Source organism: Chroicocephalus ridibundus, chromosome 18 (genome assembly GCF_963924245.1).
Source record: "Chroicocephalus ridibundus chromosome 18, bChrRid1.1, whole genome shotgun sequence".
Taxonomy (NCBI): Eukaryota; Metazoa; Chordata; class Aves; order Charadriiformes; family Laridae; genus Chroicocephalus; species Chroicocephalus ridibundus.
Genome location: NC_086301.1, coordinates 3,776,364 through 3,787,953, shown reverse-complemented (window position 1 = coordinate 3,787,953; position 11,590 = coordinate 3,776,364). Strand labels below are relative to the sequence as shown.

At 69.0% G+C, this 11,590-nt stretch overlaps 1 protein-coding gene across 2 annotated transcripts; it reads right to left on the bottom strand.

The window, feature by feature from the left end:
- Positions 1-1,616: 1,616 nt before the first annotated feature.
- SC5D (sterol-C5-desaturase) lies at positions 1,617-8,591 on the bottom strand. 2 transcript variants are annotated; one of them, XM_063355236.1, is made up of 5 exons: positions 8,490-8,591; positions 6,636-6,853; positions 3,758-3,890; positions 3,183-3,283; positions 1,617-2,904 (listed from the first exon to the last, which is right to left on the bottom strand). In XM_063355236.1, the coding sequence occupies exons 2-5, from the start codon at positions 6,843-6,845 to the stop codon at positions 2,479-2,481; spliced, it is 870 nt and encodes a 289-aa protein (XP_063211306.1). In that variant the 5' UTR covers positions 6,846-6,853; positions 8,490-8,591; the 3' UTR covers positions 1,617-2,478. The 2 variants fall into 2 exon arrangements, with proteins under 2 accessions (XP_063211306.1, XP_063211307.1); XM_063355237.1 differs by lacking the exon at positions 8,490-8,591 and having other exon boundaries at positions 6,636-6,973.
- Between the last annotated feature and the right edge of the window lie 2,999 nt (positions 8,592-11,590).

Genomic DNA, 11,590 nt, shown 5'->3' with positions numbered 1-11,590 from the left:
AGAGGAGGACGAGGAAAGCCGTTCAGGGCGGCGCGGCCCCCGCGGCCGGCACGCCGCGAGCAACACCTCCATCTTGTGGTTACAGCAGCATCAGCCGTTGTGTTTTTCCACGGGCAGCGGCAGGGAGGCGCCGTTGTTAGACGTGAAAAGAACGGATCGCGTCCTGAGGGCGAAGGCACGCCTTCCCAGAGCGGAGCCTTCCCGGCTCCGGGTCCGGGTCGTGCATGGGTGCCAGGCAGGAGAGAGGCCATACAAGGAGAAGCGTTCCGGGGAGGTGACGGAAGCGGAAGGGGAGCACAGAAATCCGGGCGTCTAGAAAGCTAGGCATGTTGATGTCTGCGCGCGGCAGGGGCACGGAGCCGCCCTGAGACGCCGGGGAGGCCGTTTGCACGGCGCACAGAGGCCAGAGTGCGACTCGCGGTAACGAGGAGGGGCTTTGCGGTGGCCGACGGAGCCGTCGGGGCGACCGTGCCGGACCTCCCACCCTCGGCACGCAGCCCGTCGCCGGGGAGTTCCCGCGGGCATTCGCGCGAGGGCCAGGTGCAGGCAGCTCGCCGCCGAGGGAGGGACGTGGGCGAGAGGCGGCGGGAGCCGCCGGCCCCCAGGGCGTCTTGCCTCTCAGCCAGCGGAGGCAACTCGGCCGGGCTCACGCCAGCCGCCGCCTTCGGGGCGGCCGGGCTTCGCTCTCGGCTGCCTCTTGGCTGCCTCTCAGTCCCCCGGTGTCTTCACCACGGGAAGGACAGGGACGCGTCAGAGCGAGTCTGCGGGAGGGCCGCGCCGCCGCCGCGAGGGCGGGAGCCCCTCTGCCGCGAGGACAGGCCGAGAGAGTTGGGGGGGTCCAGCCTGGAGAAGAGAAGGCTCCGGGGAGACCTCGGAGCCCCGTCCAGTTGCTCAAGGGGCTCCAGGAAAGCTGGGGAGGGACTCTGGGTCGGGGAGGGGAGCCATGGGACGAGGGGCAACGGTTTTAAACCGGAAGAGGGAAGATTTAGAGGAGATATCGGGAAGGAATCCTTTGCCGCGAGGGTGGCGAGCCCCCGGCCCAGGTCGCCGAGAGAAGCTGCGGCCGCCCCGTCCCCGGAGGCGTTTGAGGCCAGGCCGGACGGGGCTCGGAGCGACCCGGTCCGGTGGGAGGCGTCCCTGCCCAGGGAGGGGGGGTCGGAACGAAGCGATCCGGATCTATATTTTCTGAATCTGTGACGCTATGAATGTGTGAATCGTAGGGACCGTCTGGGCTAAGCCGGACATCTGCCCAAACGCTCTGGCTGTTTCTCCCATCGTTTTTATGCACGTGGGGTTTTGCCGTCAGCAATGCTGTCGCCGAGCCCCAGGCTCGGCGCGGGCGGAGAGATGGGGCGTCGAGACAGGGACGGGGCTCTTCCTGAGGGCCGGACGTCGTTAGGGAGCGGGGCCCCCGGATAAGCCCGGCGGTTCGCAAAGGGCAGCGACAGCGTCACCGTGCACGATCTGGGCCGCGCCTTGACCCTCGGCGGCTCTCCGGGCTCCCGGTTAATCAGCAGACAGAGGTCAGGGTTCCTGCGCACGTCGGGGAGAGCAAATCATTGCAGGGAGGCGAACGCGGAGCGTCGGGAGCGAGGGCGAAGGGACCGAACGGCAGCCAAGTTGGCAAGCGAGATTTATTGAGCGCCGGTCAGACCCGAAGGGCTACCGCGTTTCAGCGGGAGGAAGGGGGAGAGCCAGCCACGAACCCGCCATCGCCCGTTCCTCCCCTGCCCCCCGCCCATCCCGTAGCGTTCTCGGGGAGCTCAGGGGACCCACGGGACTCATTCCGCCTTTCTGTCCTACAGGCGCGTCGTTTCCGGGATGCGTCCCGTCAGCGCCCCACGGGACATCCCCGGGCAAGAAGGAGGAGGAGAGCGCGTCGAGCGCCGAGGAGCCGTCGGGAGGATCGGCGCCGCGTCCGAAAGGTAGGGGTTTGCGTCTTTTTTTCGCGAAATACAGCAGGGGAAAAAAAAAAAAAAGTGGCCCCGTCGGACTCTCGACACGACGCGACTCGTCCCGACGGACTCCGCGACAGCAGCGAGGCATCGGCGACGACGGCATGCTGCACGGATGGACGGAGACACCGCCACGCGCCACGTTAATCTTCGATTTGTGCCACGATACTGTTAAATTTGTGCCACGTTATCGTCGTATTTGTGCCATGTTTTCCTTCTAGGTACACCATAGTTTTGTTTTTATTTTTGGTAACGTAGTAGCACACTCGTAACCAAGCGCAGGGAGCTTAGCAGAGCTCCAGAGTCGGCGGGAAGGGAAACCGCAGGGGGACCGGGGCGGGTCGGCAGCGTAGAGCGAGGCCGTAAGTCACCGGCGAGGCCGGACGCCGCCCCGCGCCGGTCGCGCCCTCGGGGGACGGGGGCTCCGCGTCTGCGGGAAAATAGTCTCAAGTGGCCGGGGAGGAAGGGGACGAGATCGGGCCCGGGCACCCGGTCCCGAAGAGGGGCCGGGCCGGGGGGAGCCCTACTCGGTCTTGGCGGTCGGGGGGCCGTCGGGCGCCCCCGGGGCTTTCTCTCGGAGCTTGCGCAAGTAGTCGTGGGGGCCCTTGCCCTCGAAGGCCGTGGGGCTCTTGTAGGAGCCACCGATCTTGTCCCAGAGAGTGAAGTACTGCCCATAGTTGTAGTCGAAGTACAAGTGGTGGTCGGTGTGGTGGGCCGATCCGTTGATGACGTGCCGCAGGAGGCGGGGGACGCGGTAGTCGCCATCGTGGATGGAGATGGTCCAGACGTTGACGAAGATGTAGAGGCCCAAGTAGGTGACTTTGTGCAGGGGGAAGAGGAAGGGGTAGACGTGGTAGGGCAGGCTCTGCATGAAGCCGTCGACGGGGTGGAAGGCATGGCTGGCGAAGGGCGTCGCGATCTTCCAGAGGTGGTGGGGCTTGTGGAAGCGCTGCAGGGAGAGGGCGCGCCGTCGGTCCCCGAGGCCCGGGGGCCCCGGAAGACGGACGGGGGTGGGCGCGCGGGCCGGCTCCCTCTAGGGGCTGCCCCGGGAGCCGAGGGGGCCCGGGGCCGGGGGAGAGGGACGCACGACTCGCGCCGACCGCCACGGGCACTGGGCGCGCCTCAGGGAGACGAGGCGACGCCCGGTTCGCCGCGCCCCAGCCGACCGTTCCCCCGCGGCTCGCGGCGAGGGCTCTCGCACAGAGAGCCCGCCATCTGGTCTCGTACCTTATAGAGCAGTTTGTGGTGGAGAGCGCGGTGTATCCAGTAGATGCCCATGTCGGTGAAGAAGAGGAAGGACAGCATGCTGAGGAAGACGCCCGTCCAGCCTGGGGGAACGGGGAGGTCAGAGGCGGCGAGGGCGGGCGGGGAGACGGGACAGCCCTCAGGCCGGGGGGCACACGCGAGGCACGCAGGGGCCCGTCCCGCCGGGGAGACGCGGCGACGGGGTCGGACGGCGTCCCGTGGCTCGGGGAAAGGGCGTCGCGTGCCTGTTTTCTGGAGCCACGTTTGGGAAAGGGACCGGGCTCCGTCGGGGACGGGGGCGTACGCCGAGCAGGGCCTCACGCTCCGTTCCGGCACCGGGGCGGGTGGGTGGGCGGGCGTCTCCTCGCGGCGGCTCATAGGGCACCCAGGGCCGCGACCGCTCGCCGCGAGGAGCTCGAGGCCGGAGGCAGCCGGCCGGTTTTTGCGGGGCTCGTACGAGGCAAGCCATTGTCAGGAGACGCGAGGGCACGCCGCCTGCCCCGGGGGGACGGGGAGAGGGCACCGGCCTGGCGAGGGAGCGTGGGAGCGCGGCTCACCGTACGGGGAGTCCTCGATGTTGTCGTAGAGCTTGCTGTAGCCCCGCACCTCAGCGAAGAAGAGGGCGACGGTGGGCACGCTGATCCAGGGGAGGGAGCGCAGCGCGTAGAGGATCTCCCGGCGCACCTGGTTCTGCGGGGGGCGGCAGCAGGGGAGAAGGGGGGTCAGGGGGACGGCGTGCCCGCCGCAAGGTTGCCGACGGCCCTTAGCCGAGCGGCGCGGCAGACAGGCCGGAGAACGCGGACGCCCTCCGGAGGCATCCAGACAGGCTGGAGAAGGGGGCCCGCGGGAACCTCAGGAGGTCGCACGGGGGCCAGCACGGGGGTCCCGGACCCAGGCCGGGGCAACCCCCGGTATCTACGGAGGCCGGCGGACAGAGGCGGGGGGAGCAGCGGCGACAGGAAGGCAGATGGGAGCCGGGAATGTGCGCGCGCAGCCCGGAAGGCCGCCCGTCTCCCGGGCGGCATGCCCAGCCACGCAGCCAGCAGGGCGAGGGGCGGGGATCGCGCCCCTCCGCTCCGGGGAGATCTCGCTGCTCCGCTCCAGAACCGGCAGCATAGGAAAGACAGGGACCCGCTGCCCAGGGGAGGGCCGGCGCCGACGGAGGGCCGGAGCCCCTCGGCCGCGAGGCCCGGCCGAGAGAGTCGGGGCGGCTCGGCCCGGAGAAGACAAGGTTCCGGGGAGACCTTGGGGCGGCCTGCCAGTACCTCAAGCGGCTGTTTAGTGGAGACGGGGACGGCCTTTGAGAGGGGCCTGTCGCAAGGGGCATTGCCGGGGGGGGTGTGAAGGTTGTAAGGTGAGAGAGGGCAGAGTCGGACGGAGGGGAGAGAAACGTTGTGCGAGGAGCGCGGGCAATCGGAGGAGCAGGCTGCCGCACGCCGGGGAACACGCGAGGTTGGGCAGACGGGGGCTCCGGGCGACCCGATCTCGCCGAAGAGGTTCCCTCTCGCGGCAGCGGGAGGGGGTCAGAGGGGAGGACCTTTCAGGGGTGTTTCCACGCGAGACTCGTCTGCGGTTCCACGACGCTCGGTGCGGAGTCAGGGGGAAGGGTCGTACGGGGAGGGGCCGAGCCGGGAGAGGCCGGTCGGCCCCTCACAGCGCCCCGGCCCATTGGGAGGCAGGGAGGGCCGCTTCGCCAGGCGGCCTTCGGCGGAGGCCCGGTGCCACAAAGCAGGCGCTGCGCAGCCGCGCTCGGGGCGGGGCTGGCGCCGGGCACAGCCCAGTGTACCGGCGGCACTGGCGTCCAGTCGGAGACAACCGGGAGCCCAGCAGAGGCAGTTGCTTTGACAGGTCGGGCAGATGTTGTTTCGCCGTGGTGCGGAGAAGGGTGCCGGTGCATGCGTGGGCAGGCGAGGGACGATCGCCGCCTCGGCCTCCCGTCGCCCCAGGGATAATCGCGCAGGGGAAGCAGGGAGCTAGGGCAGGGGCCGGCAGCATGGGAGAGCGGAGGGAAGGCGTAGCATTCGAGCGTCTGGGGACCCCGGGGCCATCCCTGTTTCCAGAGGGAGAGAATTTGAGGGGAGAATCTCAGAGGGGAGAGCAGTCTTGCCAAGAAGGAGTGCAGGCTATTGGCGGGTGAGCCAGGCAGCAGGTGGCAACGTGCGCGTGCGGCTGAGAGGGCCGCCCGTCTCCTGGGCGGCATGCCCAGCCACGCAGCCAGCAGGGCGAGGGGCGGGGATCGCGCCCCTCCGCTCTGCTCCGGGGAGATCTCGCTGCTCCGCTCCGGAACCGGCAGCATAGGAAAGACAGGGACCCCCTGCCCAGGGGAGGGCTGGCGCCGACGGAGGGCCGGAGCCCCTCGGCCGCGAGGCCCGGCCGAGAGAGTCGGGGCGGCTCGGCCCGGAGAAGACAAGGTTCCGGGGAGACCTTGGGGCGGCCTGCCAGTACCTCAAGCGGCTGTTTAGTGGAGACGGGGACAGCCTTTGAGAGGGGCCTGTCGCGAGGGGCATTGCCGGGGGAGGTGTGAAGGTTGTAAGGTGACAGGCACGTCGGGCCCATCGGGAGGCAGGGAGGGCCGGCGCGCGGTTTGCTAGGTGGCCTTCAGTAGCGGCCCCACGCCATGGCGCGGGGCCCGCGCGGTGAGAGCCGCGCTCGGGTCGGGGCTGGCACCGGGCGCAGCCCGGCATATTGATGGTACTGGCGTCTAGTCGGAGACAACCGGGAGCCCAGAGGGGGCGTTTCCAGAGGGTGTGGGGGGCGGTTGTCGTCACGGGTCTGGCAGGTGTTGTCTCTCAAAAGGGCGTCGTGAGGAAGGGCGTCGGGGCATGTCCGCGTGCGGGCAGCCGAGCCAGAGGGGCGGCACAGGCGTGGGACGATTGCCTCCTCGAGGGAGCTCGGACTCCCGTCGCCACAGGGCGACGCACGCAGGGGAAGCGGGGCGCTAGGGCAGGGTCCAGCAGCACGGGCGTGCGTAGGGATGGCACCACCCTAGAGCGGCCGGGGACCCCGGGGCCATTGCCGTTTTTGGAGGGGGAGAATTCGAGGCCGCTGAGGGCGGAGAGGGGGACGCGAGGGGCGTATCGGTTACCGCCAGGCAGGCATGGGGATCGGGGGGTTAACGCGTTCGAAGAGAGCCCGGGCGGCCCGGACGGGACAGGGCGGCCCGGCGTCTCTGCCCGGCCCCCATGTCAGCCGTAAGTTTTGGGGCTTTGCGTCCTCCGGGGGTTTCCGGGGGCTCGGCTTAGTATCGAAGGCGGGGTCGGGCCCGTGGGAGACAGGCACCCCCGCAGAAGCGAGGGAGAGCAGCTAGCAGAGAGGCAGGGGGGGCGTCGGGCGCCACAGCACGGGCAGGCGCCATCGGGCTCGGCCTCCCACCGGAGGAGGGCGAGGGGGTCCGGGCCGGCGCGTGGCAGGGGCGCAGGCAGGGTGCGCACGCACCTCTAGGAACTGGGGATGCGTCTTGAGTCGGTGGTCAAAGATGAAGTAGTAGCTGAGGGTGCCGAAGAGGAGGTAGAGGGCGAGCGCCCCGAGGTTGGTGATGACGAAGAGGCTGAGGAGCTGGCGGCAGGGCTCGCCCTCGGGCCAGCCGGCGGGGTAGACGTAGGGGGTGAGGAGGTGTCGGTCGGCGGCGTCCAGGACCAGGTCCATGGCGTGGCCTGCGGGACAGAGAAAGGAGCATTGTGAGCGGTCACAGAAAGGGTTCCCTGCGCCTCCGGGCCCTCTCCGGTCCCGAGGCGGTAGCGGCCCAGGGTAAGGGGGCGCAGGGGATCTGCGGGTGGGCGGCGCGGGGCCCACCAGGCGAGGCCCCTTGGGGGGATGCAGGTCGTGGGGTAGGAAGGGAGGACGGAGGATGCCGCGACGGCAGATGACATAGTGGCGGGGCAGCCGCCCCACGTCATCTTTTTCTGGGTGCGGGAGCGGGGCCGTAGGTGAGGGTCCCACGCCGGGCAGAGGCTGTCAGCAGGGGGCAGGTTTTGGGGACCTCGTAGAGGCGGGGCAGCCGCCCCACGTCGGTTTCCTCCGGCCCCGGGAGCGGGGCCGTAGGTCAGGGTCCCACGCCGGGGGGTGGCGGGCGTTAGGTATTGGGGCACCTCGTAGAGGCGGGGCAGTCGCCCCGCGTCATCTTCCTCTGGCCGCGGGAGAGGGGCCGTCGGTCAGGGTCCCCCGGCGGGGGGTCGGCCGGCAGCGGGCGTTAGGTTTTAGGGACCTCGTAGAGGCGGGGCGGCCGCCCCGCATCGTCTTTCTTTGGGTGTGGGAGCGGGGCCGTCGGTCAGGGTCGCATGCCGGGGGGGTCGGCCGGCGGAGGGTGTTAGGTTTTTGGGACCTCGTAGAGGTGGGGCAGCTGCCCCGCGTCGGTTTCCTCTGGCCCCAGGAGCGGGGCCGTCGGTCAAGGTCCCACGCCGGGGGGGTCGGCTGGTGGCGGGCGTTACGTATTGGGGACCGTGTAGATGCGGGGCAGCCGCCCCGTGTCATTTTCCTTTGGGTGCGGGAGCGGGGCCATCGGTCAGGGTCCCACGCCAGGGGGGCAGCCGGCGTTAGGTTTTGGGGACCGTGTAGATGCGGCGCGGCTGCCCCGCGTCGGTTTCCTCCGGCCCCGGGAGCGGGGTCGTTGGTCAGGGTCGCATGCCGGGGGGGTCGGCCGGCGGCAGGTGTTAGGTTTTGGGGACCTCGTAGAGGTGGGGCAGCCGCCCCGTGTCGTCTTCTTCTGGGTGCGAGAGAGGGGCTGTAAGGTTTTGGGGACCTCGTAGAGGTGGGGCAGCCGCCCCGCGTCGGTTTCCTCCGGCCCCGGGAGCGGGGCCGTCGGTCAGGGTCGCACGCCGGGGGGGTCGGCCGGCGACGGGCGTTAGGTTTTGGGGAGCTCGTAGGGGTGGGGCAGGCGCCCTGTGTCGGTTTCCTCTCGCCCTGGGAGAGGGTCCCACGGCGGGGAGGGGCCGGCAGCGGGCGGTAGGTTTTGGGGAGCGGGGGCTTCTCCCAAGGCAGCCGGGGGCTCTGGGGCGCGTGGTGCCGTTTCGGGTGTCCGGGGGTGCGTCTGGGAGCGTTTTTGGGCGGTCGCGGTCCCGGTCCCGGTCCCGGCGCGGACAGCTCCCGGCAGAGGCGGGCCGGCGCGCGGGCAGGGGGGTCTCGGCGCGGCTCGGAGGGGCGGACGACCCGGCCCGGCCCCCGCACGGCGCGGCGGGGGACGGAGCCCGGGCGGGGGCGTCGGCGCGGCGGCATCGGGGCGTCCCGCGGGGCTGGCGGCGCCGGGACCCCCTCGGCGCCCCCTCCCCGCGTCCCCCCCGTCCCCCCCGGTACCTGCGTGCGGGTCCCGGCGCGGCGGTGGGCGGGGAGGGGCGGCGCCGGCGCCCGGTAGCGCCACGCGACGTCACCGCCGGAGCGGGCCGTGACGTCGCGGCGGGGCGGGGCGCGGGGACAGCCCCGCCGGGGGCGGCGATCGCGCGGGCACCGGCCGGCCGGGCCGCCGTGATGTCGCGGCGGGGTCTCGGGGTCGGCGTCTGTCGGGAGCGGCTTCAGAGGAGGGCGGTGAGAGACGGGACCGGGCGGCCCGGGGCGGGCGAGGCATGTCGTCCTGGAGAGGTCCATGCCGGCGGCGAGGGATGGCGGAAGGGCCGATGCGGAGCCCAGGCCAGCATCGCGTAGGGTATTGCCGTGCGGTGCAGGGCCAGGGCGGCGGAAGGCGACCCGCCGCGCCGGCAGGACCCCGAGCCGCCATTGTCGGTGAGGATGGGTCTGTGGTGTGTGGCGCAGCGCTCTCATAAGGATGAAGGACGAATGGGGGTAGCGATGTGAGTCTGGTTTGTCCTAGAGATTGAGACTAAAAGTGATGCCGGTGGGTTTGCCGCAGCGGTTGGGAAGGGTATGCTCGTTTCTGTGGGGTTGTGTGGAGCAGCCCGGGCGAGCCCGACGGTCCCGGGAGGAGCCCCTCGCGTGCCGAGCTCCTTCTGAGAGCGGGGCCCAGAGGGAGTCTCGGGCTCAGTGCTTGATGTCGGAGCGAGGAAAGAGTCAGGGAAGGACAGCGGTGGCGTCGCAGGTCCGAAGGGGAGTCCGGGCCGTCCAGGGTCCTTCTCGCCGAGGACTGTAGGCGTGGCCGGATCCCGTCCTGCGGCGGGGGTTGCCAGGAGGACCCGTGCCTAATATGTCTAGCAGAGATGTTATTGTGGTGAAGCTTGAAACGTTAGTATGGTTTGTGTGGTGTCCCTACCCGAGGGATGCGCAGCAGGGGATCGGGGTATGGTCATCCAGTACGGGTCGGAGGGAAGGGAACGGCAGGATGTACTGTGTGTCAGGATCATCCGGGATGCAGAGAAGGATAGGTATTATCTGAAATGGGGCGTGCGTGCCGAAGCAGGGTCAATCAGAGACCCGCGCACAGCTGGCGTAGGGCAAGGGACCTCGGGGTCCCGAGGGGATCGGTGGCGTAGCCGGCCGCAGGCGTTGGATGTACACAAGGTGCACCGTAACGGGTCGAGGCGGGTTTTGCTGCCGAGTCCGGTCAGCGGGCGAGGCTCTCGCCGAGAGCCTCAGGCAGTCGGAGTAGCTGCGGCGGGGTGTACGCGTGCAGTAGGGGCAAGGGTCGGTCGGCGTCCGGGGCTCGTCCGCTGGAAGCATTTGCCAGGACAACAGGGGTCAGCCCGGCCGTCTGTAGGGAGGGAACGAGGCTCAGGTAGCGGACCTCGTCCTCAGATGGTGTGGTCAGAGGTGCCGCACAGAGGGTTTTGCTGTGGGGAGTGTGTCTGGCGCCTAGATAGTGTGATCTGCACCGCCTTTCTGGGGAACTCGCGTGGGCAGGTGGCGTCCTGGTGTTGGCTAGAGCCCACACGGCGTGTGGTGTAGCGCCGTGCGTTTTGCCTTGACGGGGCCAGGGAGAGAAGCAGAAGGGTAACCGTGAGGGCGAAAAGTAATTTTAGGCAGGGGAAAAGGGGCACCCAAAAGAGGGGGCGGAATTTGTGTAGTCCCGTCCGGGAGTTCTCCTGAAGGGTCCGGATGAGCCGGGAGAACCTGACCAGGTTTCATCGGGCTGACCACAGGGTTTGGCGATGGGGAGGGGCCACCCGTCGTTATTTATGCAGTCTGGGGAAGGTAGAGGCTGGGGCCCCGTCTTCCCCTGCGGCAGGACTCCATCCGAGGCAGGCGATGGTCTGTGAAGGAGATCAGGCCGAGAGAGCCAGGGCGGCGTATTGAGGGGAAGATAAGGAAGTCTCTAGGGTGTCAGGGGTGCTACTAGGAAAGGTGAGGGGCATCGGAAGGTCAGACTGGGGCGAGGAGGAGATTTCTCAGTGGCCCCCAAGGGGAAGAGTACCGAGTGACTCCCCTGAGTTTTGGGGAGGTCACGGGGTTGGGGGAGTTGGGCTTTGCCCCAGCCCAACTTTTTGGGGGCCCTTTTCCGGGTAGGTGGGAGGCCTGGGTTGATGAGGTGGGGGAGCCCCCAGCTGGGGTGGTCAGCCGGCCTCCCCATTGGCCGTGGGGCCGGCTGTCTGTCAGGGGATGGAGGGCCGTGAGTGGGTGCCCGGGGGCCAACCCGAGGTGGCAGGAAGTGGCGGGGCGGGCTCCTCCGCCCTTACCCCGCCGGGCCTGAGCGACCTCGGGAGCGTAGCGAAGAGGGACGGAGCAAAGAGCGACGGCACTCTGAGCGACGGCACTTTTCATGGCACTTCGCAGGGCGACGAGCAGGGCGATGAGCAGGGGCCCGGGGCCCTGGCCGGCGGGCCCCAGGAGCACCACCAGCAGCAGGAGGAGGAGGGCACCAGCAACCAGGGCCCCCGAGGTAAGAGGGAACCCCGAGGGAGCAGGGCCGCACGGGGAGAGGGCCGGGAAGGACGGCCGGGTCGGCGGGAGGCCACCGGAGAACCGCGTCGGGCCGAGAGCCCCAGGCACCGGCGGACTCAGTCGGCCGGTGCAGCTACTCATAGGCACCTGCAGACCGTGGCGACGGGTGCCAGCAACACCGGCAAGGGGACACATCTGCACCCCCTCCCTGTCCCACTGCTAATAAAACCAATTACCCCCCCTCCCTCACCCGCCCAAGTGCAAAACCATCCCTCTGCTAAGTAACCACAAGCACCAACACCTGAAACGACGAGTACCCACCAACACAGACATCACCCCCAAGGCAGGCCAGAAACACACAGATACATTACCACACCACAGACGAGGCACACAACACCGACAGGACCAGGCACCTGGATCCACACTCTAGGCAATCACCATCACATCTCGACAACGGTACCTACAAAACCAAAAGACAACACCCACAACAAAGACAACAACCCACCAAGATCAACCCCCCCCCCCTCAACAAACAAAAGGCACACCCAGTATCAACCACCACAACAACAAATGGATACAATGCACTACACAAATGACCAACATCCCTGCAAACACTACTTAAAGCACAA